Source organism: Pelodiscus sinensis, chromosome 17, assembly GCF_052426305.1.
Source record: "Pelodiscus sinensis isolate ZL-2025 chromosome 17, ASM5242630v1, whole genome shotgun sequence".
NCBI classification, from domain to species: Eukaryota; Metazoa; Chordata; order Testudines; family Trionychidae; genus Pelodiscus; species Pelodiscus sinensis.
This window is the reverse complement of record NC_143068.1, coordinates 36,463,179-36,485,708: the sequence shown is the minus strand read 5'-3', so window position 1 is coordinate 36,485,708 and position 22,530 is coordinate 36,463,179. Positions and strand designations below refer to the sequence as shown.

The following is a 22,530-nucleotide window of genomic DNA, read 5'->3' as shown; positions in this document are numbered from 1 at the left end:
AACGGCAGCTTTTTCCATGCTTGCTGTGTGGGGCGGCGTTGGCAAGGGGAGATGGGGCAGTGCAAGGGAGATCAGGAGGGGTAATCCACATTCCAGTCTTCTTCTGGGCTTGCCCATCCTGTGTTCACCAATGCTCACAATGTGCAGGGCTCTGAAAAGGACTGTTCTGGTCAGTCCATTCCAGCTGGCAAGTGGCTTGATTCTCTGCCTCCTTTTGTCATCGGCCCATCCAAAGGCTTGCCCCAAAAGCAAATTGCTGAAAAGCTCCCACCGTTATGTTAGCACTGGCATAGCTCCGCCTGCTTCTGGAAACAGGCTGCTGGTTTTAATGAGCATATCGCCTGGAGAGCGGGCAGGCCAGGCGTATGTGCGTGGCGTCTGGCTGCAGCAGACTCGGGTCTGTCGGTAGGAGGCGGCTGTTCAAGAGAGGTGACACTTAAGCACGTGTCACTTCCTGATGTCTTTGCGAAGAGTTCAGAATTGCCTTCCCTTGGTGTGACTCAAAGCCCGCTCAATGGGTTGTCCACCCACGGCCCCTAAGCTCTCCTGTGGCGGAGACAAGGGCCGTGCGACTGGCCTTTGTGTCAGCACAGCTGGGCTGATTGCCGACACACATCCCTGCCTGGACAGCGAGCAGCTCCCCAGTTCCCAAGCAGCTGCAGATGGGCTTGGCCACCAGCACAAGCAACTCTCCCTGCTGCCATAGCCACCTAGGGACATGGAGGGCCACGTCGTGCCCTGGCAATATGCTAGTGCTAAAGGGCCATGGAGGGATAATGAATTGAGCCCTTAGGTCTCCGGGTGACGTGGATGGCCAGAGGCCTTCTCCCTCCTGATTGTCTGTAATGAGTTATCTGAGCTCCGTGGTAGGGGCTGTCACTGGGCTGTCAGTCACCTGCAAGAGGCGGAGTCTGTTATTCTCTCATGTCTCTTTTCTCTCTGAACCCCCAACAGGAAATGGCTAATGCGTTTGCCCAGAAGCACCTGAGGTCTATAATCCTGAATGTGAGTATGTGACAGGTGGCAGGGAGCTGCATAGCCCTTCCTACCTGAGACCTCCCTTATGCTGAGTTTAACCCTTGCTGCCTAAGGGCACCTCCAAGAGAGTGACTCTGTGCAGAGTGAAATTGCAGCCATTTGTCCAAGAGAGGGAAGAGAGTTGGCAGCATGTTTCCTTCTGGCACTAGAGCAGGTGCCTTCGGGTGTTGGATCTTCACAAGCACAGGGGTACGGGCTGCCTGACGTGTACCTGCCGCAAACAGCACTTCGGAGCTTGTGTCTTACTCTGTTCACTGTTGCCCCCACCCTTGATATTGCAGCATGTGATCAGAGGAAACCGCCCAATCAAAACCGAAATGGCGCATCAGCTGTACGTGCTGCAGGTCCTGACCTTTAACCTCCTGGAAGAGCGGATGATGACCAAGATGGATCCCAACGATCAGGTCATTGTTAGGGCTGGCAGTGAGTGTCCTCCAGAAGCCCCACAGAACACTAGAACTAGAAGGGACCTGGAGAGGTTGAGTCAAGTCCCCTGCCCTCCCGGCAGGACCCAGCTCCATTTAGATCATCCCTGAAACATGTCTGTCGAGCCTGCTCTTAAGTATCTCCAGAGATGGGGATTCCACAACCTCCCTGGGCAACTCATCCCAGTGTTTAACCACCCGGACAGGCAGGAACTTTTTCCTAATGTCCAACCTCAACCTCCCCTGCTGCAGTCTCAGCCCATTGCTTCTTGTCCTGTCCTCAGAGGCCAGGGGAACAATTTTTCTCCCTCTTCCCTTTAAGATATTTGAAAACGGCTGTCATGTCCCCTCTCTGTCTTCTCCTTTCCAAACTAAACAAACCCAGTTCTTTCAGCCTCCCCTCACAGCTCATGTTCTCTAGACCGTTCATCATTCTCGTTGCTCTTCTCTGGACTTTCTCCAGTTTCTCCACATCTTTCTTGAAAAGCAGTGCCCAGAACTGGACACAATACTCCAGCTGAGGCCTAACCAGCGCAGAGCAGAGCAGAGCGGAAGAATGACTTCTCGTGTCTTGCTCACAACACTCCTATTAATGCAGCCCAGAATCATGTTTGCTTTTGTAATTGTACCCAGCCCGTTCACCCCAGGCTCAGTGGGCTGGGAACACTTAAAAGGGGCAGGAGGTGCTGGAAGAGGGGAACTGATTCATGACTGCCATTATTAGCTCCACCACAGCTGCAGGGGGGGTTGGAAGCTGGAGAACCCAGTGGGTGGGTCTGTAAAAAGAGCCGTCTCAGTTCCTGGCACTTAGTCCATAACATGAGCTCTGGAGAGAGGCAGGACTGCCTGGTGATGTGGAGAAATCCTGATGGCGTGACCGCTGACGTGCTAAGATCTCCTTGCCTTCTGGTCCTCAGGCACAGAGAGACGTCATATTCGAGCTGAGACGAATCGCCTTTGATGCTGAGTCTGATGGCAACACTATGCCGGGGAGCGGGACAGAGAAGCGCAAAGCCATGTACACCAAGGACTACAAGATGCTGGGATTCACTGTAGGCACCCTGAGGGACTGCTGAGGCCACAGTGCACTAGAGGCAGCTTAAGCGTTCCCGGTTGGGGAGGGTGGAATCTAGGATCTAGCATATCTCCTCAGCGAGGAACTCGGTAGAGGCAGGTTCCCTGTTCAAATCATTGTGAACTCACTGCCCAGTTAAAGCCAGTGATTAGGCCCAGATCTCTTGTGCATGGTGCACAAGGATCTTCTCGGAGAGCAGAGTTTCTTGCATGCAAGGCATGTCTGTCTCCCAAGGGGAGACCAATACAATCTCCAGAGACAGTTTGGCTAGGTGGCCATTCCAGTGTCCCCTGCGTGCATTGCTTACCTCAGGCAGAGGATTCTGGGAGAGTCACAGGGCCACTGCACAAGCAGATGGGGGAGGGCTTCTCTCGGGGTCCCCTTGGATTAACGTGTTTGGGGTTTTCCTACGTTGTTCCCACAGAATCACATCAATCCAGCCATGGATTTTACCCAGACTCCCCCTGGGATGCTGGCTTTGGACAACATGCTCTACTTGGCCAAATTCCACCAGGACACCTATGTCAGGGTACGGAGAGGGGCCTCGCCTGCACACACCCTCACGGCGGGTCGCTCTGCGTCACGTGCTCACTGGCGCTCTCTTTCTCTCTAGATTGTCCTAGAGAACAGCAGTCGGGAAGACAAGCATGAGTGCCCGTTCGGACGCAGTGCCATCGAGCTCACCAAGATGCTGTGCGAAATCCTGCAAGTCGGAGAGCTCCGTAAGTGCCCCAGACCCAGGCCTGGGAACCTTTCTCCAGACGTGCTGGGAGGTGCTGCCCTGTAATGACCCACAGGGTCTACATGAGTCTGACAGCAGGCTCTGCTGTCTTGGGTGAGCTGGGCTCCTGGTGCTGGAGGACACGGGTAAAACTGCCTGCACTGGAGCTCAGTGCTGAGGCTATTGGGGCTTTCCGAGTGACGAGTGGACGCCACGAGAGTCTGGGCTACAGGGGCAGTTCTCAGCTCTTCTCTAGCTATGTAGCAGTATAACCCACATGCCTGCTGTCCGATGCTCGCTCCCGTCTAGTGCCACTGAGAGAATCATGGGTCTGCTACAGCCATAGCTGTGAGCCATACGGCTGTGCGCTCATGCAGAAGAGCATCACACCTGTAGCTCCAGAGGTCCAAGTTCGATCCTGCCTGCTGAGGACTGGGATCTGTTGGCGTTGTCCATGAAACCTCAGAATCTTCTTCTGAGTACGTCTGGGCCCATGTGTTCCCTGTGCAAGGGCATAGAGGAAGGAGAGACCACAACCCTCCCTTGGTTCCCCCTTCCCACCCGTGGCAGAGACAATGAACCAGATGAGTGTCTGACTTCCTAGTTTCTTGAGCTTCAGACTCACTTCAGATTCCTCTTCACCTCCCCATTGGCTGTAATTTGGACATGAATAAAAGAAAAGAGCGAGGAAACTGCTTCAAAGCTCCTTGCACGCCCCTGGCCAGCACGGGGAGGCACTTCATAGCGCTGCAGGGTGTAAGTCCTGTCCAGGGTGCCACGATCTCGTGCTCTTAGCTGATGAGCACAGCGGTGCCACGTCTGCCTGGGGGAAGGGCACATCCCCAGCGCGTGCTCGTTCTGCTCTTCTTTCTCATCCAGCATGCAAATGTGAAGAGCCATGAGTCTGAGGTCACCTCTCTGAGGGTACTCTGAGGAGTACCGGTAGTTCGAATTGGAGAGCCTAATTCGAACTACCTACTCCGTGCCGCGTGGAGCCACGTGGAGCCGCGTGGAGCCGCGGGCACGGAGTTCGCACTAAGGGGGATTTAAAAATGGCGGCGCCCGGCAAGATGCAAATGAAGCCCGAGATATTTAAATCCCGGGCTTCATTTGCAACTTCGAATGCCTCCATTAGCCACCCTGGTTCGAACTAGGCTGGAAGTGTAGACAGACCCTGAGTGGTGCGCGAGTGCTGCATCCAGTCCTGGGGACGAGAGTCCACCAAGCTGGAGCTGAGGAGACTTTCCACAGTTGCTCCAGTAACCAGGCACCATACCCCTGGTTTCCATTGTGGGGGAGAGAGGCATCCAAAAGGGGGCTGGTATCAGCCCCAAGATCTCGCAGATGAGTCAAAGCACCAGCCGTGCTGCCTGACGCTTTAGCACCCATCCCAGAACAGAGACACTGGCGCTCCCCAGCACTGCTCTGCAGCACGTCCAGCCTGCTCCTTCCCCCTCCCTCTGGTGGGGAACTCGCTCCGATCAGATCCAGGGCTGCAGAGCCCACTTGTCACCAGGAAGCCACCCACCCCGTCCAAGTGGCATCATGGAGATTAGCTGCCCAAAGGTTCACATCTCGAGAGCAGACCCGATTCTCCAGGGGCTGCCTGTCACCTTCCTCTGCCCTACAGCAGATTTGCAGGGGTGGCGAGAGCCATAATCGAGGCCATCCCAGAGTTGACCCTGAGGAGCCACATCACCTGCTTCTCTTAGGTGTGGTCAGGGGTGAAACCAACACATGAGTGCTGGGCATGCCCCGTCTAATTCTTTTCCTTGCCCCACCCCCTCCTTCGGTGGCCATCTCCTCACGCGAACCTGTTACCAGAAGTGGCCCCATTGCTTCATCGAGCTTCCACAGGAGGGCCGGGGAAAAGGCTTCTACTGCCAGTGTGTCCTTATTCCGAAGAACCTGCGCCTGCTGCAGAGCAGGCTGCACACCTCCATTTGCCACGTCCAGTTCAGGGTGGTAGCACCTCCATCGTCCCATCTCTTCAGGCTCTGGACTGGCCTGTGCCGCTCGACGTGCAGGGCGTGTGCTTCCTCGCAGTGATCCACTGGGCCGGTACAGTGACACCCGATCACTGCAGATACCAATATCGTCATTATGGCACCAAGAGGCTTTCCCAAAGTATCTTGCCGTGGTGATGGCACACCTGAGAGGGTGTCTGTGTCTAGATAACGGGCTAATCGGGGCAGGTCCTGGAGGTCATGCATTCCAGCCATTCTTTACTGAAATACTCAATACGCACTCACCACTCCTAAATACTTATCAGTCTTATACTTCTGTGATTCCAACATACATTTAGTGCATATGAAATAGCATATGAATTGACCACAACATCAAATAACACAATAATTGGTGTTACAACTACTTGGCTACCATCGTGTGTTAGGGTCAGATGTGTATATTACACACACCATCATGCTGCTCCAGTTATAACAAGCTTAGGCCATGTCTTCACTCTGGGGAAGATCCATGTTTCCGAAGTTCAATTTAGCAGGTCTAGTAAAGACATGCTAAATTGAACTCCGAGGGCACCTCCTTTGGTGGCCAGTGCCCCTGCCCCTGTGAAGAGTAAGGGAAGCCAACAGGAGCGTTTGTTCCCATTGGCCTCCCGCTGTGGGGAGTTGCACATCTTAATTCAATCTCCCCCTTGAGTGTAGACCTGGCCTTAGTTCTTCTCACAAGCACCAGGATCTGCCCTAGCTCCTTAGACACTCACCTAGTTTCCTTCTCTACCCCTGAAGCCAACGAGGGCCGGAATGACTACCACCCCATGTTCTTCACCCATGACCGAGCATTCGAGGAGCTCTTTGCTATCTGCATCCAGCTGCTGAACAAGACCTGGAAGGAGATGAGAGCAACGGCGGAGGATTTCAACAAGGTCAGGATGATGGGAATCGGCCTTGGGAAGGGCTCTGTACGGGACTGGGAAAGTGCATGGGCTCGTTACTCAGCGAGGTGCGGGCCAGTGGGTGCTTGTAGGAGTCTGATTGCAGAGAAGGGGGTGATTGGAAGTGGCCCTGTGACCTCTGCTTTCCCTGCCCTGATGCGTCAAACCCCCCATCAGAAGTGCCCCCGACCGCTCCCTCTGTGTCTGTCCCTTGCAGCCTCTGGCCGAGTTCAGCCCCGGATCCCAGCTCCCATGGATGGCAGGAATAGAATCTGCCTACTTGGAGTGATTGCTCCTGTCCATTCCCATAGGCGTGTGTGTGCTGCATCGGTCCCCTTGGGTAGGCTGGGGGCCCTCTGGAGTGCTGCCCTCATGGCAGGTTGGATAGGACACTGCTGACCTCAGGACGGTTGTTGCAATGATGCCAGTCTCTGCTTTGCCGACTTCCTTACCCTAGCTGGTTTAAATAGCTCTTTAGGTATGAGCTGTGTTGCAGGGGGCCCACCTCCAGTGTTCCCTGTAAGCTGAGCGCTTGTGCGGCTGCTCAGGAGAGATCCGGGCACCGCCCAGCTGATTAGCAGAGCGCCCCCAGCTAGGATTGGGTTTCTGCTGCTGGTGCGCCTCAGTGCACATAACGTTATTCCACACTTGGATGAAAAAGGTGAGAGGGAATATTGGTTCCTGCCCTTGTGAGTTCACCTGACCAGGGCGTGCCTGGGCTCAGGGCTTTAAGTCCTGTGAGAGCCGTGGAAAACCTGTGCTGCAAGTGCTGTGGGGAGAGCCATCACCCCGAGAGAGCTCTAGGCCTACGACAAGGAAGGAAGGAGACTGCCCAGCTGGCACCAGGACTGGCAGTGGTGACAGCAGGCGCTGGCTTCCATGTGGAGCGCCTCACGTCCCAAGAGGCAGCCCTGCCGCCGGCACAGCTCCCCCGCTCACGAGGCCGGGTTGAGCACGCGGCACTGCTCACAGTCCCTGGGCCACCAGGGAGAGAAGGCAGACAGGGATCAGTCCCCCACCAGGGCGCCGCACGGCGATACTTGTGGGGCACACTCGACATAGGGGCACCCCCAGAGTGGCTCTGAGCTCCCAGCACTGTCGACTCCAGCGCCGCTGTCCCCTCCAGTGCTCTCAGGTTCCCCTCCAGGACACTGAGCTTCCATTTACACCTGATACCTTTGAGGCCGCGCAGGACCCAGCAGCCCTGTCTGTACAGTCCCTGGCGGCGGGACACCAGCACCGGCCCACGAGGCCTGCCGGCAACAACGGCCCCAGCACCGGCCCACGAGGCCTGCCGGCAACAACGGCCCCAGCACCGGCCCACGAGGCCTGCCGGCAACAACGGCCCCAGCACCGGCCCACGAGGCCTGCCGGCAACAACGGCCCCAGCACCGGCCCACGAGGCCTGCCGGCAACAACGGCCCCAGCACCGGCCCACGAGGCCTGCCGGCAACAACGGCCCCAGCACCGGCCCACGAGGCCTGCCGGCAACAACGGCCCCAGCACCGGCCCACGAGGCCTGCCGGCAACAACGGCCCCAGCACCGGCCCACGAGGCCTGCCGGCAACAACGGCCCCAGCACCGGCCCACGAGGCCTGCCGGCAACAACGGCCCCAGCACCGGCCCACGAGGCCTGCCGGCAACAACGGCCCCAGCACCGGCCCACGAGGCCTGCCGGCAACAACGGCCCCAGCACCGGCCCACGAGGCCTGCCGGCAACAACAGCCCCAGCACCGGCCCACGAGGCCTGCCGGCAACAACAGCCCCAGCACCGGCCCACGAGGCCTGCCGGCAGCAACGGCACCAGCACCGGCCCACGAGGCCTGCCGGCAACAACGGCCCCAGCACCGACCCACGAGGCCTGCCGGCAACAACGGCCCCAGCACCGGCCCACGAGGCCTGCCGGCAACAACGGCCCCAGCACCGGCCCACGAGGCCTGCCGGCAACAACGGCCCCAGCACCGGCCCACGAGGCCTGCCGGCAACAACGGCCCCAGCACCGGCCCACGAGGCCTGCCGGCAACAACGGCCCCAGCACCGGCCCACGAGGCCTGCCGGCAACAACGGCCCCAGCACCGGCCCACGAGGTTGCACCACCTCACCAGAGCCTATCAGGACCTTCTTTAGCGGGTGGCCCAAAACGTACCTCTCCAGGCACAGGACTGTCCTAATGGTGGACATTCTTGCCCCAGAGGGTCCTTCCAAGGAGGCCTTGCCCCCCACAAAGACCATACAAACCACCACAAAGGTGCTCTGGCAGCCCCAGGTCTCCAGCCAGACCACCACAGCCAGGGGAGCTAAAGGGGGTATTTTGTACCCTAGATAGGTTATACGCAGTTTTTCACACACCTGCAAGCCTGGGACGTTAGTGGTCAATGCATCTAACTGCAAGGAGCAGCAGGACCAGCCTGGGCCTGCTCCTAAGTCAGAGGATGCAAGAAAGCTGCACTTTTTGGGACATAACGTGTGTTCCGTGTAGCTAACGAGCAGGCAGTGCTCAGCCACAGCCCCTTCAAGCCCTGGGAATGTGAGCCAAAATCCGGAGCTGCTCCCTCTTGCCCCCAGTTTTCAGCGCTCAGTGAGGAGGACAAAGTACTATGCAGAATCTCTCTCCAAGCTGCTTTGGACTTAGCTGACTGCGTGGCCTGTCCCACGGCCACAGAGATCACCGGGAGACGCAGTCCCTGGTTGCAGGTGTCAGGTTTATCCCCAGAGCTCAAGAACGCCGTCCGGGATCTGCCCATTCGCCATGCGGGGCTGTCCACAGAGATCAGTGATTCCGGCTTGCAAAGCCGAAAAGATTTGCCAGCAACATTAAAATCCCTGGGGATCCGCACCCCCAGGAAGCCCTTCCAGCCACAGCCCCCTCCCACTTCTGTTCCAGACCCCAGAGACAGGACTCCAATAGAAGTGGCAGGAATACTCGGAGGTGCCTCCTCCAAACAGCCCCTAGGGCCAAAGCTTAACTTTGGAAGGTGCACCTGAGGACGGAGCTCCAGAACCCAGTCTGGACCCTTACCCTCCCTTTGTGAGCTGTCTGCCGTGCCTGGGCCCAGCCTGCCTCAGACCGCTGGGTCCCGAGCATGGTAGGGGTGGGATACGCCGTCCAGTTCTGTTCTCTGCTGCCCTCCCGTCCCTCGTAAGGGACCCTGCTCATGAGCAACTCCTGCAGGAGGTGCAATCGCTCCTCACTGTGGAGGTGAGAGAGGAGATCGCTCAGGAGTTCGCGAGCAGGGGACTTTACTCCCATATCTCCTGATCTGGGAGACCTCAGCGCATTCCTCAAGAAAACACACGTCTGCATGGTCTCCTAACCTCCACCATTCCTGCCCTGGATCCAGGGCCTGGCACACTGCCCTGGATGTGGGAGACATGTAGTCCCAGGTTTCCCTGTTCCCAGCCCACAAATGGTTCCTACGCTGTGTGGTCAGCGGCCAGCGCAGTCCGTTCAGGATGCACCCGCTGGGGCTGTCAGCGTGGCAGTGATGTACTATTTGGTCCTAGCAGAGAGGGACTGCCCCTCAGCTTGCCACAGTCCCCCTGGTTTTGGACTGCTCGCTGGACCTCAGGCAGCAAGAGCTGGCAACATCCTCTGTAAGGTGCCTGGCTGCCATCTCGGCCTTACGCCCAGGGACACAGGGTAGATTGGTATTTGCAGATCCCTTGATTGCACAATTCCTTAAGGGACTCGACAGACTCTGCTCCCCAGTGGGCCTGCGCCTCGTTCTGCCCAGGCTCACTGCCCCTCCCTCTGAGCCCTTGGCCACCTGCCCTCCACCACGTTTGTCTTGGGAGGTGGTGACAGTAACATTGTCCAGAAGGAGCCTCCCTGCAGCATCTCTTATAAGGAGATGGGGCAGCTACACTCTCACTGCAGGGTGCTGGGTGTGCGAGGCGGGGGAGGCTCTTCCCCTAAGTGCCAGCCTGGCCCTGTCTGCACTCTGCCCCCACAACGCCCGCGGAGTGTTGCTACCCCAAGTGCCTGCCCCCTCCAGGCCAGGGAGGCTGGGGCCGGGCACCGTCCTTCCTTCCTGTGTTCCGGGGCCGGGCCATGTGCCGTTCCACCGCTCCAAGGGGCGGGGCAGGGAGCAGCTTGGCTCCTGTGGGGGCGGGGCCTGGGAAGAAGGGGCAAGGCTGGGGGTGGAACTGGGGGTTGTCTCCCCCAGCTCTGCCTTCACCCACCGCTCATGCCCACCTGGCATTTCTCCCCTAGGGGGTCGCCCAGTTTCATGTGAACCGGGCGGATTCTTGCCTGTTCTTCCTGAAGCTGCAGGCCAGTAGCAGAGTGACTGCTCCATTCCCTGGACATCAGCTGGGTCCCAGCTTTCTACATTGAGTGCAGTTGCCTAGAGGATAAGGGCTCCCCATTTCACCCAGTGCATGTCGCTGTGGATCATGGCCTGCCTCAGGACATGCTGTGACCGGGTGCAAGTCCCACGCCCCCACTGGCAGCGCATTCTACAAGAGCGCAGGCTTCATCCGCAGCCTTCCTCATGCACGCCCTGGTCCAGGGGGTGTGCCAGGTGGCAACAAGGGGCTCCATGCACACCCCACGTTTCACTGCGTCACCACCCAGGGAAGCGAACTCTGCCCCTCCTCCCAGGGAACTTCCTGCGCGTCACCTACAGGAATGGACATGAGCAGTCACTGGGAGAAAAGCTGTTCCCTGTCTCTCACCATGGTTGTTCTTACGATGTGCTGCTCCCGTCCATTCGGAACCCCACCGGCCTCTGCCCCGTCGGAGCATTCCAGCCAGAAGGAACTGGGCAGGCGGCGAGTCGACAGCGTCCCATGGACGCTGCTGTGAAGGCAGCACTGCATGGGGCTGCAGAGCCGGCCTGACGGTACCACTCAGGTAAAGCCCTCCCAGCGACTGTGCATGTGGCGCCCGCGCACACCTGCTGGACTGGTGATGAGCAGAGCACCCTGAAGAACGAGAGGCAAGGAGGCAGGTAACTGTTTCGGTCCCCGTCCCCTTAGGTGATGCAGGTCGTACGTGAGCAGATCACCCGAGCCCTGCCCTCCAAACCCAACTCACTAGACCAGTTCAAGAGCAAGCTGCGCAGCCTGAGCTACTCGGAGATCTTGCGGCTGCGCCAGTCGGAGAGGATGAGCCAAGATGACTTCCAGTCACCGCCCATTGTGTAAGTGCCTGACGGGGCAGCTCCCTTCCCCACAGACGTGTTAGCCCCCCTTGCATTGAACTGCTGGCTGCTCCCCCTAGGTGCCTGTTCACTCACTTGTCTTTGATCTCCAGGGAGCTGAGAGAGAAAATCCAGCCTGAGATCCTGGAGCTGATCAAACAGCAGCGTCTGAACCGGCTCTGCGAGGGAAGCAGCTTCCGGAAAATTGGGAATCGCAGGAGACAAGGTGGGGTCTCCTGCAGCTCCCCAGCCTGGGGAAGGGGATGGATACCCAGGGTTGCTACACCAGCCGAGAGGCTGGGACGGGTGCATTCCGACTGGACACGGCAATGCTTGTGCCAGCCAGCAGATGGCACTGTGCGGCGACTGAGCTAGTGGGGCTCAGGAGCAGTGGTCCCCACCGGGGCGCTCGTGCACCCGCCAAACGACCAGGGCCGGCCCGAGCCATCCCTGTGGGCACGTGCGCGCCCCGCCCCGTGGCGCCCAGCAGGGGACCCCGGCTGCAGAGGGCTGCCCGGCGCTCAGGCCGTGCTGTGTGTTGTGTGTTCCAGAGAGGTTCTGGTACTGTCGTCTGGCTCTCAACCACAAGGTCCTGCACTACGGAGACCTGGACGACAATGCCCAGGGCGAAGTGACCTTCGAGTCTCTGCAGGAGAAGAGTAGGTCGGGGCTATCGCTCTGCCACTGCAGACCGTCCCCTCTCAGGCGGGGGGAGGGTCTAACGCAGGGCTGCACGCGGCCTCCACGCCACCGGACCCAGCTCCATCCGTCCCCTCTCAGGCGGGAGGAGGGTCTAACGCAGGGCTGCACGCGGCCTCCACGCCACCGGACCCAGCTCCATCCGTCCCGTCTCAGGCGGGAGGAGGGTCTAACGCAGGGCTGCACGCGCCCTCCACGCCACCGGACCCAGCTCCATCCGTCCCCTCTCAGGCGGGGCAGGGTCTAACGCAGGGCTGCACGCGCCCTCCACGCCACCGGACCCAGCTCCATCCGTCCCCTCTCAGGCGGGGCAGGGTCTAACGCAGGGCTGCACGCGCCCTCCACGCCACCGGACCCAGCTCCATCCGTCCCCTCTCAGGCGGGAGGAGGGTCTAACGCAGGGCTGCACGCGCCCTCCACGCCACCGGACCCAGCTCCATCCGTCCCCTCTCAGGCGGGGGGAGGGTCTAACGCAGGGCTGCACGCGGCCTCCACGCCACCGGACCCAGCTCCATCCGTCCCATCTCAGGCGGGAGGAGGGTCTAACGCAGGGCTGCACGCGGCCTCCACGCCACCGGACCCAGCTCCATCCGTCCCGTCTCAGGCGGGGGGAGGGTCTAACGCAGGGCTGCACGCGGCCTCCACGCCACCGGACCCAGCTCCATCCGTCCCCTCTCAGGCGGGAGGAGGGTCTAACGCAGGGCTGCACGCGCCCTCCACGCCACCGGACCCAGCTCCATCCGTCCCGTCTCAGGCGGGAGGAGGGTCTAACGCAGGGCTGCACGCGGCCTCCACGCCACCGGACCCAGCTCCATCCGTCCCCTCTCAGGCGGGGGGAGGGTCTAACGCAGGGCTGCACGCGGCCTCCACGCCACCGGACCCAGCTCCATCCGTCCCCTCTCAGGCGGGAGGAGGGTCTAACGCAGGGCTGCACGCGGCCTCCACGCCACCGGACCCAGCTCCATCCGTCCCATCTCAGGCGGGAGGAGGGTCTAACGCAGGGCTGCACGCGCCCTCCACGCCACCGGACCCAGCTCCATCCGTCCCCTCTCAGGCGGGGGGAGGGTCTAACGCAGGGCTGCACGCGCCCTCCACGCCACCGGACCCAGCTCCATCCGTCCCCTCTCAGGCGGGGGGAGGGTCTAACGCAGGGCTGCACGCGGCCTCCACGCCACCGGACCCAGCTCCATCCGTCCCCTCTCAGGCGGGGGGAGGGTCTAACGCAGGGCTGTACACGCCCTCCACGCCACCGGACCCAGCTCCATCCGTCCCCTCTCAGGCGGGGGGAGGGTCTAACGCAGGGGTGCACGCGGCCTCCACGCCACCGGCCCCAGCTCCATCCGTCCCCTCTCAGGCGGGAGGAGGGTCTAACGCAGGGCTGCACGCGCCCTCCACGCCACCGGACCCAGCTCCATCCGTCCCCTCTCAGGCGGGGGGAGGGTCTAACACAGGGCTGCACGCGGCCTCCACGCCACTGGACCCAGCTCCATCCGTCCCCTCTCAGGCGGGGGGAGGGTCTAACGCAGGGCTGCACGCGGCCTCCACGCCACCGGACCCAGCTCCATCCGTCCCGTCTCAGGCGGGGGGAGGGTCTAACGCAGGGCTGCACGCGGCCTCCACGCCACCGGACCCAGCTCCATCCGTCCCCTCTCAGGCGGGGGGAGGGTCTAACGCAGGGCTGCACGCGCCCTCCACGCCACCGGACCCAGCTCCATCCGTCCCGTCTCAGGCGGGAGGAGGGTCTAACGCAGGGCTGCACGCGGCCTCCACGCCACCGGACCCAGCTCCATCCGTCCCCTCTCAGGCGGGAGGAGGGTCTAACGCAGGGCTGCACGCGGCCTCCACGCCACCGGACCCAGCTCCATCCGTCCCCTCTCAGGCGGGGGGAGGGTCTAACGCAGGGCTGCACGCGGCCTCCACGCCACCGGACCCAGCTCCATCCGTCCCCTCTCAGGCGGGAGGAGGGTCTAACGCAGGGCTGCACGCGGCCTCCACGCCACCGGACCCAGCTCCATCCGTCCCCTCTCAGGCGGGGGGAGGGTCTAACGCAGGGCTGCACGCGGCCTCCACGCCACCGGACCCAGCTCCATCCGTCCCCTCTCAGGCGGGAGGAGGGTCTAACACAGGGCTGCACGCGCCCTCCACGCCACCGGACCCAGCTCCATCCGTCCCGTCTCAGGCGGGGGGAGGGTCTAACGCAGGGCTGCACGCGGCCTCCACGCCACCGGACCCAGCTCCATCCGTCCCGTCTCAGGCGGGGGGAGGGTCTAACGCAGGGCTGCACGCGGCCTCCACGCCACCGGACCCAGCTCCATCCGTCCCCTCTCAGGCGGGAGGAGCGTCTAACGCAGGGCTGCACGCGGCCTCCACGCCACCGGACCCAGCTCCATCCGTCCCCTCTCAGGCGGGAGGAGGGTCTAACACAGGGCTGCACGCGCCCTCCACGCCACCGGACCCAGCTCCATCCGTCCCGTCTCAGGCGGGGGGAGGGTCTAACGCAGGGCTGCACGCGGCCTCCACGCCACCGGACCCAGCTCCATCCGTCCCGTCTCAGGCGGGGGGAGGGTCTAACGCAGGGCTGCACGCGGCCTCCACGCCACCGGACCCAGCTCCATCCGTCCCCTCTCAGGCGGGAGGAGCGTCTAACGCAGGGCTGCACGCGGCCTCCACGCCACCGGACCCAGCTCCATCCGTCCCATCTCAGGCGGGAGGAGGGTCTAACGCAGGGCTGCACGCGCCCTCCACGCCACCGGACCCAGCTCCATCCGTCCCGTCTCAGGCGGGAGGAGGGTCTAACGCAGGGCTGCACGCGCCCTCCACGCCACCGGACCCAGCTCCATCCGTCCCCTCTCAGGCGGGAGGAGGGTCTAACGCAGGGCTGCACGCAGCCTCCACGCCACCGGACCCAGCTCCATCCGTCCCATCTCAGGCGGGAGGAGGGTCTAACGCAGGGCTGCACGCGCCCTCCACGCCACCGGACCCAGCTCCATCCGTCCCATCTCAGGCGGGAGGAGGGTCTAACACAGGGCTGCACGCGGCCTCCACGCCACCGGACCCAGCTCCATCCGTCCCCTCTCAGGCGGGAGGAGGGTCTAACGCAGGGCTGCACGCAGCCTCCACGCCACCGGACCCAGCTCCATCCGTCCCCTCTCAGGCGGGGGGAGGGTCTAACGCAGGGCTGCACGCGGCCTCCACGCCACCGGACCCAGCTCCATCCGTCCCCTCTCAGGCGGGAGGAGGGTCTAACGCAGGGCTGCACGCGGCCTCCACGCCACCGGACCCAGCTCCATCCGTCCCCTCTCAGGCGGGAGGAGGGTCTAACGCAGGGCTGCACGCGGCCTCCACGCCACCGGACCCAGCTCCATCCGTCCCCTGCACCCTTGGGCACAACCTCCCCCACACCCTAGGTCACAACCCCCCCCTGCCCTCGGTCACAACCCCCCCTTACCCTCGGTCACCACCCCCCCACCTTAGGTCACAACTCAGACCCCACACCTCCTCCTGCACCCCAATCCCCTCGGGTACAACCCCCCCCACCCTTGGTCACAACCCCCCCCCACCCTAGGTCACAACTCAGACTCCCGCACCTCCTCCTGCACCCCAGTCCCCTGCCCTCGGTCACAACTGTCTACTTCACCTAAGCTCCCCCCCAAACCCCACACCTCCTCCTGCACCCCAATCCTTCACCCCAAGCTCCCTTCTGCACCCAGCCTGCATCCCAGCCCCCGCATCTCTCCACTAGTATCATGGAAGAGTGTGGCCCTTGACCGCTTTCCAAATCTTGGAGTGGCCCCCATAAGAAATGATTGCCTGCCTTTGGTCTAGTGACTACAGCACTGCCCGGTACTCGAGATCTGAATTCAGTTACTGGCCTTTCCATCAGCCTGTGTCCTTGGGACTTCCCACCCCAGGAGCTGGGTTTGCGGGGCTCAGACAGTCTGGTAATGGAGGCTATAGAGAAGCCTGTGGACAGACAGATGGACACGGGGCTGTGCACCTGTAATGTCAAGCTAAAGCCCTATCTCTTCATGGTCAGAGTCTCTCCTGTTTGTGACTTTCCCTCCTAGTCCCTATAGCAGACATCAAGGCCATAGTGACGGGGAAGGACTGCCCGCACATGAAGGAGAAAAGTGCATTGAAGCAGAACAAGGTAATTGCTCCCTCCGTTCCTTGGCACATTCCTTCAGCTGATAAGCAGTTCTCGGGAGGGTGGAAGCAGCAGAAACAAGAGCACTAAATGGCAGCTGTCTGGGAACCATTTACACGTGGGCCCAGCCTCGTCGGGCGCCCCTACACCAACTTCGCTGTCCCTGGTCTCTTTACTGTGTCACTCCTAGAATCCCTCCCACCCTCCTTGTTCTGTGACTGGCCAGGTGCCCTGGGGCTGGTGGCATAGTGAGGCGGTGCCTGGGGCACAGTGCTGCATTGTGCAAGTGCCTGAGGCTGCAGCTGGCAGCCCCCCTCCCCCCCCATATTGTTGGTGTAGCAGAAAGAAACTGTCCAGCTGCTGAGTAAAAACTTCTTCCTGCAGGAAGTGTTGGAATTGGCCTTCTCAATACTGTATGATCCTGACGAGACGCTGAACTTCATTGCACCTAATAAGTATGAGGTAAGAAACGAGGCTGCCAAGCTGCAAAGAGGAGATGGGGAAAAACAAGTTTCCTTCAAAGCTTGGCCAAGATGCACCAGTCTCGCTCTTCAAAATGTTGTTGAAAAGCGAAATCTCCCCTCTTTGTAACAGCTGCCTGCTAGCCCTTGGTGCCGCTCTCACCTACTCCCCTTCGTCCTTGGTGGGCCATGAACAGAAAAGGTGACGCCTGAAATGCAGCCTCTTCTGCTGCCGTGTCCCGTTGCAAACGCATGTCCAACTGCCTGCTCCCTCTCGCGCTGGGGGACCCCATTCTTGCTTCTCCCTCCCCTGAGGTTGGAATTATTCCCCCCCCCCCCCGATGAATTAACTGCATTTGCTGGATTCCTCGTTTATTTCTTGCTAGTGTCACCGGTTTCAGGAGGCCTCCAGAGGGACGTTCTCACCTGTGGTTTGTGCTGGTCTTTCGGGGTGGGGACTCTCTGGGGACATTCCCACTGGTTTAGGCCTAGGGGTACAAGTTGTCTGCTTGTTCTTCACAGTACTGCATCTGGATCGATGGGCTCAGCGCCCTGCTGGGGAAGGACATGTCCAGTGAGCTAACCAAGAGCGACCTGGACACACTGCTGAGCATGGAAATGAAGCTGAGACTCTTGGACCTGGAAAATATCCAGATCCCGGAGGCCCCGCCACCCATCCCCAAGGAGCCCAGCAGCTACAACTTTGTCTATCACTATGGCTGACACAGGCGGCACTGGCCAAGGGGGGACAGCTGCTCCAGAAGAGCCTCGGAGCCCCGGGGATTGTTTTGGGGGCTCCTTTGTACAGAACCAGCTCTGAACATGGCACCGTGTCTCTCCATGACCAGCCTTTCCAGTAGGCGTGCAGCTGCTTATTTACACCCTGCCTTACGGGTGAGAGCCAGAAGGGGAGGCACCCCATTCCCTCAACAGCAACACTGCATGGGCCTGGGGCAGGAATTTGCCGAGCAAGAGGAGGAGCCCTGGCCCCTTGAGTCACAGAACTGTTTCTCCTACCAGAAAACTTAACACAACTACTGGGTGCCCGACAGCTGCTGCAGCAGAAAATGTACAAAGAGGGAGTCACTACAGGAGTGACACTGGTATCTGAGGAGCAGACGCCCATGAACAGCCGGGGCATCAGCATCCCCATTAACTGATTACTGTATGATTCTGTATGAATGACCATCATATCAATAATAACCCTTCCCACACCCATGGCACTTCGCTCCTTGGGGCACTTCACAGCGTTAATGTTAATCCTGCAGCCTTTTCTCGGAGAGCCGGGGAAGCTCAGCCGTAGGAAGGTCACGATTTGTCCACACGCTACTGAGAGGATCAACGTGAGATGGGGTTCAAGTCCAGTCCCAGCCCCGAGCTTTATGCTTTGTCCGCTAGAGCCTATTTCCTGCCACACGTAGTGAGTGCCCCCTTGTCTGCCTGTCTGTCCGTCCACCCGTCCGTGGAACACCAGGATCCAGCATCAAGCCAGTGATGTTGCTTCTGTAGTTCAAGGGTGTCAGGTTTTCTTCGCAGCTTCAGCCGATCACATGCACAGGGAGAGGTGAGAAGACATTTCCAGCAGGAATGTGTGCTCTCCCTGGGCTTCATGGAGCAGTGCGAATCATATGGGAGCTAATGTTCTCCGGCCTTTTTCTCCTTCCCTCTGGCTCCTGGGGCCAAGGAGGCTGTGACTGTAGCAGCCCCTTAGTGAGCCGAACAAACTCTCAAGCCAGCCGCTTTCCCCAGGGACATCCAAGCCGAGTTGTGGTGTTTTTCAAGGGCTTACCCGTGGCCCCTCTACTAGAGGTTTGCATGTGCCTTGTGCAGCTTGGGTGCTCTCTGCCACCACACACCATTGCACGCTGCTGTGAGGGGGCGGGGCTGTCCCATCCCTAGGACGGTTTGGGGCAGCCCCCCAGGCAGCCATCTCAACTGTCCTGTGGACAGGACATTCCCCCGTTAACCACAGGGCCCAGGCCAGCCGGGGGAATACCTGGAGGGGGAAGGTCCGTGGTAGGGCGGCAGCAGGGTTCAGGCCCCGCATGCAGGCACACTCACCACAGCCTGCTCCACTGTGACAGGAAGAGGAGCGCCCAGCCTGCTCCCCTGAGCCCTGCAGCAGGGGAGCCGACTGGGGCCAGGGCACTCCTCTTCCTGCCGAGCACAGTGGGGTGGGGCAGAGCAGATGGCAGGGTCGCACCCGCTCCTGGGGCTGCGATGAGGGAAGGCCCAAAATTAAATTAATGGAGATGCCTATCTTCTAGAACTGGAAGGGACCTTGAGTCCAGGCCCCTGCCTTCACAGCAGGACCAAGTACCATCCCTGACAAATTTTTGCCCCAAATCCCTAAATGGCCTCCACAAGGATTGGACTCACAACCCTGGGTTTAGCCGGCCAATGCTCAAACCACTGAGCTGTCCCTCCCTTCCCAAAGCCCTTGCTGCTGCCCGGTATCCCCCAGCTTGTGACACACGGGGACGGGGCTCAGGGAAGAGGACCCCACTCTCCCCTCGGCACTGCCCACCCTCACTTCTTACGACTGATTGGCTGTCACTCCTTTGTGCACGCACAGCCTGTGATTGTTCCGAAGGATTACGTTTCAGTGGGCTGGAGCTTGTTCTAAAGCTAGTTTAAGGCTTTAGGTTTTGGACCAGTTTCCTCGTTGGGTACCAGACTCAGCGCTGGCGCAGTGCCATGCTCAGGTTTCGAGTCCGTGCGGGCCAGTGACCCACCCAGCCTGTGAGAATCCCAGGGAAGTGACGGATGTAACCGCACCGAGGTATGTAAGCCCGAGTGGCAAGGCTCATGGAGGCCGCCGGTCACATGAGCCCCACGGGACCGGTCGCACACACCGAGTGCCCTAAGCGCCCGGTCCCGCCTGCCAGTAGGGAAGAAGCAGCATGGCCCCTCGCTCAGTACCACCTGCGGGGGGCGTGCTGGGGCCAGAGCAGAGGTAGCCAACGTACATGATGTTTGGGGGGACTCTGCCTCCAGAGCGTGTGCCAGTCTGTAAAGAAATCGGTAGCAAAACCAGCAGCTCTCAGCAGCCACGAGGAAGCCGCGTAGCCGCAGCGTCCCAGGATCCCTGGCGGAGCACGGTGCAGTCAGCACTGTCAGGAACCCCACCCCACTGCCTCCCAAGCTGCCACAAGGGCAGGTGCCAAGAGCAAGCCTCTGATGAGAGCCCGAGCCTGGGCAGCGTGGTACTGAGGCTCTCCCCCAGCCCAGCTGGTTCTGTCCTCTGCCATCTCTGATTCCTCCACTCCGGTCTCTCGCTTTCGACTGTCCCATCCAAGGCCGAGGCCTGGCCCGCTCCATCAGAGATGTGTGGAGTGTGGGTAATGAACAGTCACAGCACTGGCCTCCTGGGAAGGGGCCCTGGCCCAATCAGGAGCCATTCTGAACACCATAGGGTGTCTCTCCTGTCAGTGCTGCCCCATCATCAACCGTCTCGTTCCCGTCACTGAGACCACGCTGAAGCCTCGTGCTCCTGACCCACCGTGGGTTCCGAACAAGCGGAAGCCAGTCACTTGGGGGGCTTCCCCACGACAAGTCATGGAGCAGCCATCACTTCAGAAAGCTGTAGTGTCCCCAGCAGCAGGTAAGGCTGCTGTGCAAGCAGTTTGGCACAGCCAGTGTCCCTGGAAGCTGAGCACTTGGGCCGCCACCCAGGAGAAATGCAAATGCCACCCAGCTGATTAGTAGAGCGGACACAGTTGGCGGCATGAGTTTCTACAGATGGTGCACAGCTGCACATGCCTTGGTGCACAGAACAAAATTTATTCTGCATATGGATGGAGAAATGAGAGGGAACCTGAGTGCCAGAAGTCCACACAGCTCATCAGAATCCATTGAGGCGACATCTCCTCTTAAAGTTCAGGCAAAGGAGGGGTGTGGAAGTTCCTACCAGTTACTAGATACTTTGATATTGGCAGCCCCTGGCAGAGTGGCTCTGCTGACTGATAAAGCCAGTCTGGAGCCATAGGGCAGACAACATGCTCTTACCCTGCCCCTCAACCTCAGGAACATCAGCTGAAAGGCAGCACTGATCTCCTCTAAAGGTTATGAGCATTTGTACTGCCTCTCTCCCCTGGTTCCTTGGTGGTGGCAGCTGCTAACGAAAGAGACAAGGACCCCGAGCATCAGTGCTAAGAAAAACATAGATTTGATGAGGCTGGATTGTTTGTGCGCTCCAGGAACCTGTAACTCAGGCTTGCAAACCAAGAGGCTCTATTCAATGGCTATGACTTCATCTCTGGGAGAAAGTTATCAAATTGAAAGACTAGTTACCAGAGAACTGTGGGCAGGAATTGGCAGTGATGGTGGAGGAGGGCAAGGCAAGCCAATTGCCAGAACTGCTCTCTGTGGCAATTTAGATGGTACAGATGCAGGCAGGTCAAGCCATACCCTCAACCATTGCTATGACATGGTCACAGTGACAAACACGTGGGCTCCCGCAGAAGTCCAGCAGACCATCCCAGTCCTCCCTTATCTTTCCGATAAGATGGACAATAGACTATACAGCCCAAAAGCTTCCAGGGCAACATTAAAATCCCTTAGAATCTATCCTCCAGCCCCAAAGAGAAAACGGGTCTGTCCTCAGCTGCCACAGACACCAGGGTTTCTCCCCAGACTCAAGCTCCACTCTGGAGACGACATCGCTGCCTCCTCTTCAGCATCAGAGAGCTCAGGCTTTGTGACATACTGGCCAAGGACAGTGTACCAGTTACTGTTGCTCCATCTGTTTCCCAAGTGCTTGAGCCCAAGTAACATCAGATCCGTGGGTCCTAAGCCCGGCGGGACTGAGATACCTTTCCCTCTGCTCCCCCTTCCCTCTTCAGGAACCATGCTCATGAGATCAACCTGGAGCACGCAGTCTAGCGGCGTCTTTACGCAGGGCTCAGAGAGGAAGTCTGGTTGGACCTGGGGGGAATAGCTTCTGTCCCTGCTACTGCCTTATCCCCAAAGCATCTCCGGTGCATTTTAGATTTAAGACAGTTGAACAAATTCCTGTAGGAAATAAAATTCCACGTGGTTATATTCTTGCCTTGATTAGTCTTTTGTGCATTCTCCTCTTGGTGTCTGGCACCCAGCAAGCAGCCATCAAACAGCTCCTCTCAGGGGCTTGAGTTCCCCTTCCTGCTGTGTACCAAAGTGCAGCACAGTCCCTGGTCCTGCTCAGCTCCATGCTGTCCATTCCGGTCAGCAGCACTCTGCTGTATCCCAGAGCAGTTCTCCAGCCTTTGTGAACGTTGTGCGCACAGTTAGCCTGGTTCTTAGTGGCAGTAACAGGGTTAGTTCTGTTGAGAGAGGAAACAAATGGAAAACCACTAGGTTTCAAGTCATGTGCTTCTTGCTCTGGGCCTGTGCCAACGAATGACCCGCACAATAGCTGCTGAAGGGCTTGGGAGAGGCACATGTGAAGGAGCAGCGCCAGATTTGCAGGAACTTCAAGCCTAGGACGAGGGGTAGGGAGGCTAGGCTGGAATTCCTGAAGGAGCTTGGGCCATCACCGGAGCTGACCCAGTCTGATGAGTGCCAAGCGCTGCTGCTTCAATGAAAAGCATCTCCGCAAAGCTAAGACAGATCCTTCAGCCTCAGGGGCGGCCCATGACTATAGGCTGACTCGGCCGGCGCCGCCTTCAACAGGGCGTCCGGGGCGCCCGAGGATGACGTCAATCCATTGACGGCCATGCAGGCGGGGGCGCCGATCATGCGTTCCGCCTGGGGCGCCAGCTGCCGCAGCTGGCCTCAGGCCGCTCCTGTTCACCCTGCCCCTGGGGCTCGGGCTTCACACAAGGCTCATGAGAGAAAACCGGCTCAAGTGTTGTCAATTGTAAGTATATTTATATTCCAGTTGCCTCATAATGATATGGTAAAAATGAGGCGGTAAAAGCCCTTCCCTTTCCAGTGATAGTGTGGCT

General features: G+C 59.8%; 1 protein-coding gene across 4 annotated transcripts in view; it reads left to right on the top strand.

Annotated features, from left to right (window-relative positions):
• The window catches only part of ELMO2 (engulfment and cell motility 2), an 82,940-nt gene extending 61,294 nt beyond the window's left edge, over positions 1–21,646 (top strand). For all 4 annotated transcript variants that reach the window (XM_075917726.2, XM_075917724.2, XM_075917725.2 and 1 more), the window contains 12 exons: positions 955–1,005; positions 1,320–1,442; positions 2,381–2,515; positions 2,963–3,067; positions 3,152–3,260; positions 6,007–6,143; positions 11,133–11,296; positions 11,410–11,522; positions 11,848–11,955; positions 16,063–16,145; positions 16,527–16,604; positions 17,126–21,646. In XM_075917726.2, coding sequence (XP_075773841.2) covers positions 955–1,005; positions 1,320–1,442; positions 2,381–2,515; positions 2,963–3,067; positions 3,152–3,260; positions 6,007–6,143; positions 11,133–11,296; positions 11,410–11,522; positions 11,848–11,955; positions 16,063–16,145; positions 16,527–16,604; positions 17,126–17,326 — 1,407 coding nt within the window. In that variant the 3' untranslated portion in view covers positions 17,327–21,646. The remainder of the gene's footprint in view (positions 1–954; positions 1,006–1,319; positions 1,443–2,380; positions 2,516–2,962; positions 3,068–3,151; positions 3,261–6,006; positions 6,144–11,132; positions 11,297–11,409; positions 11,523–11,847; positions 11,956–16,062; positions 16,146–16,526; positions 16,605–17,125) is intronic.
• The last annotated feature ends 884 nt before the right edge of the window (positions 21,647–22,530 follow it).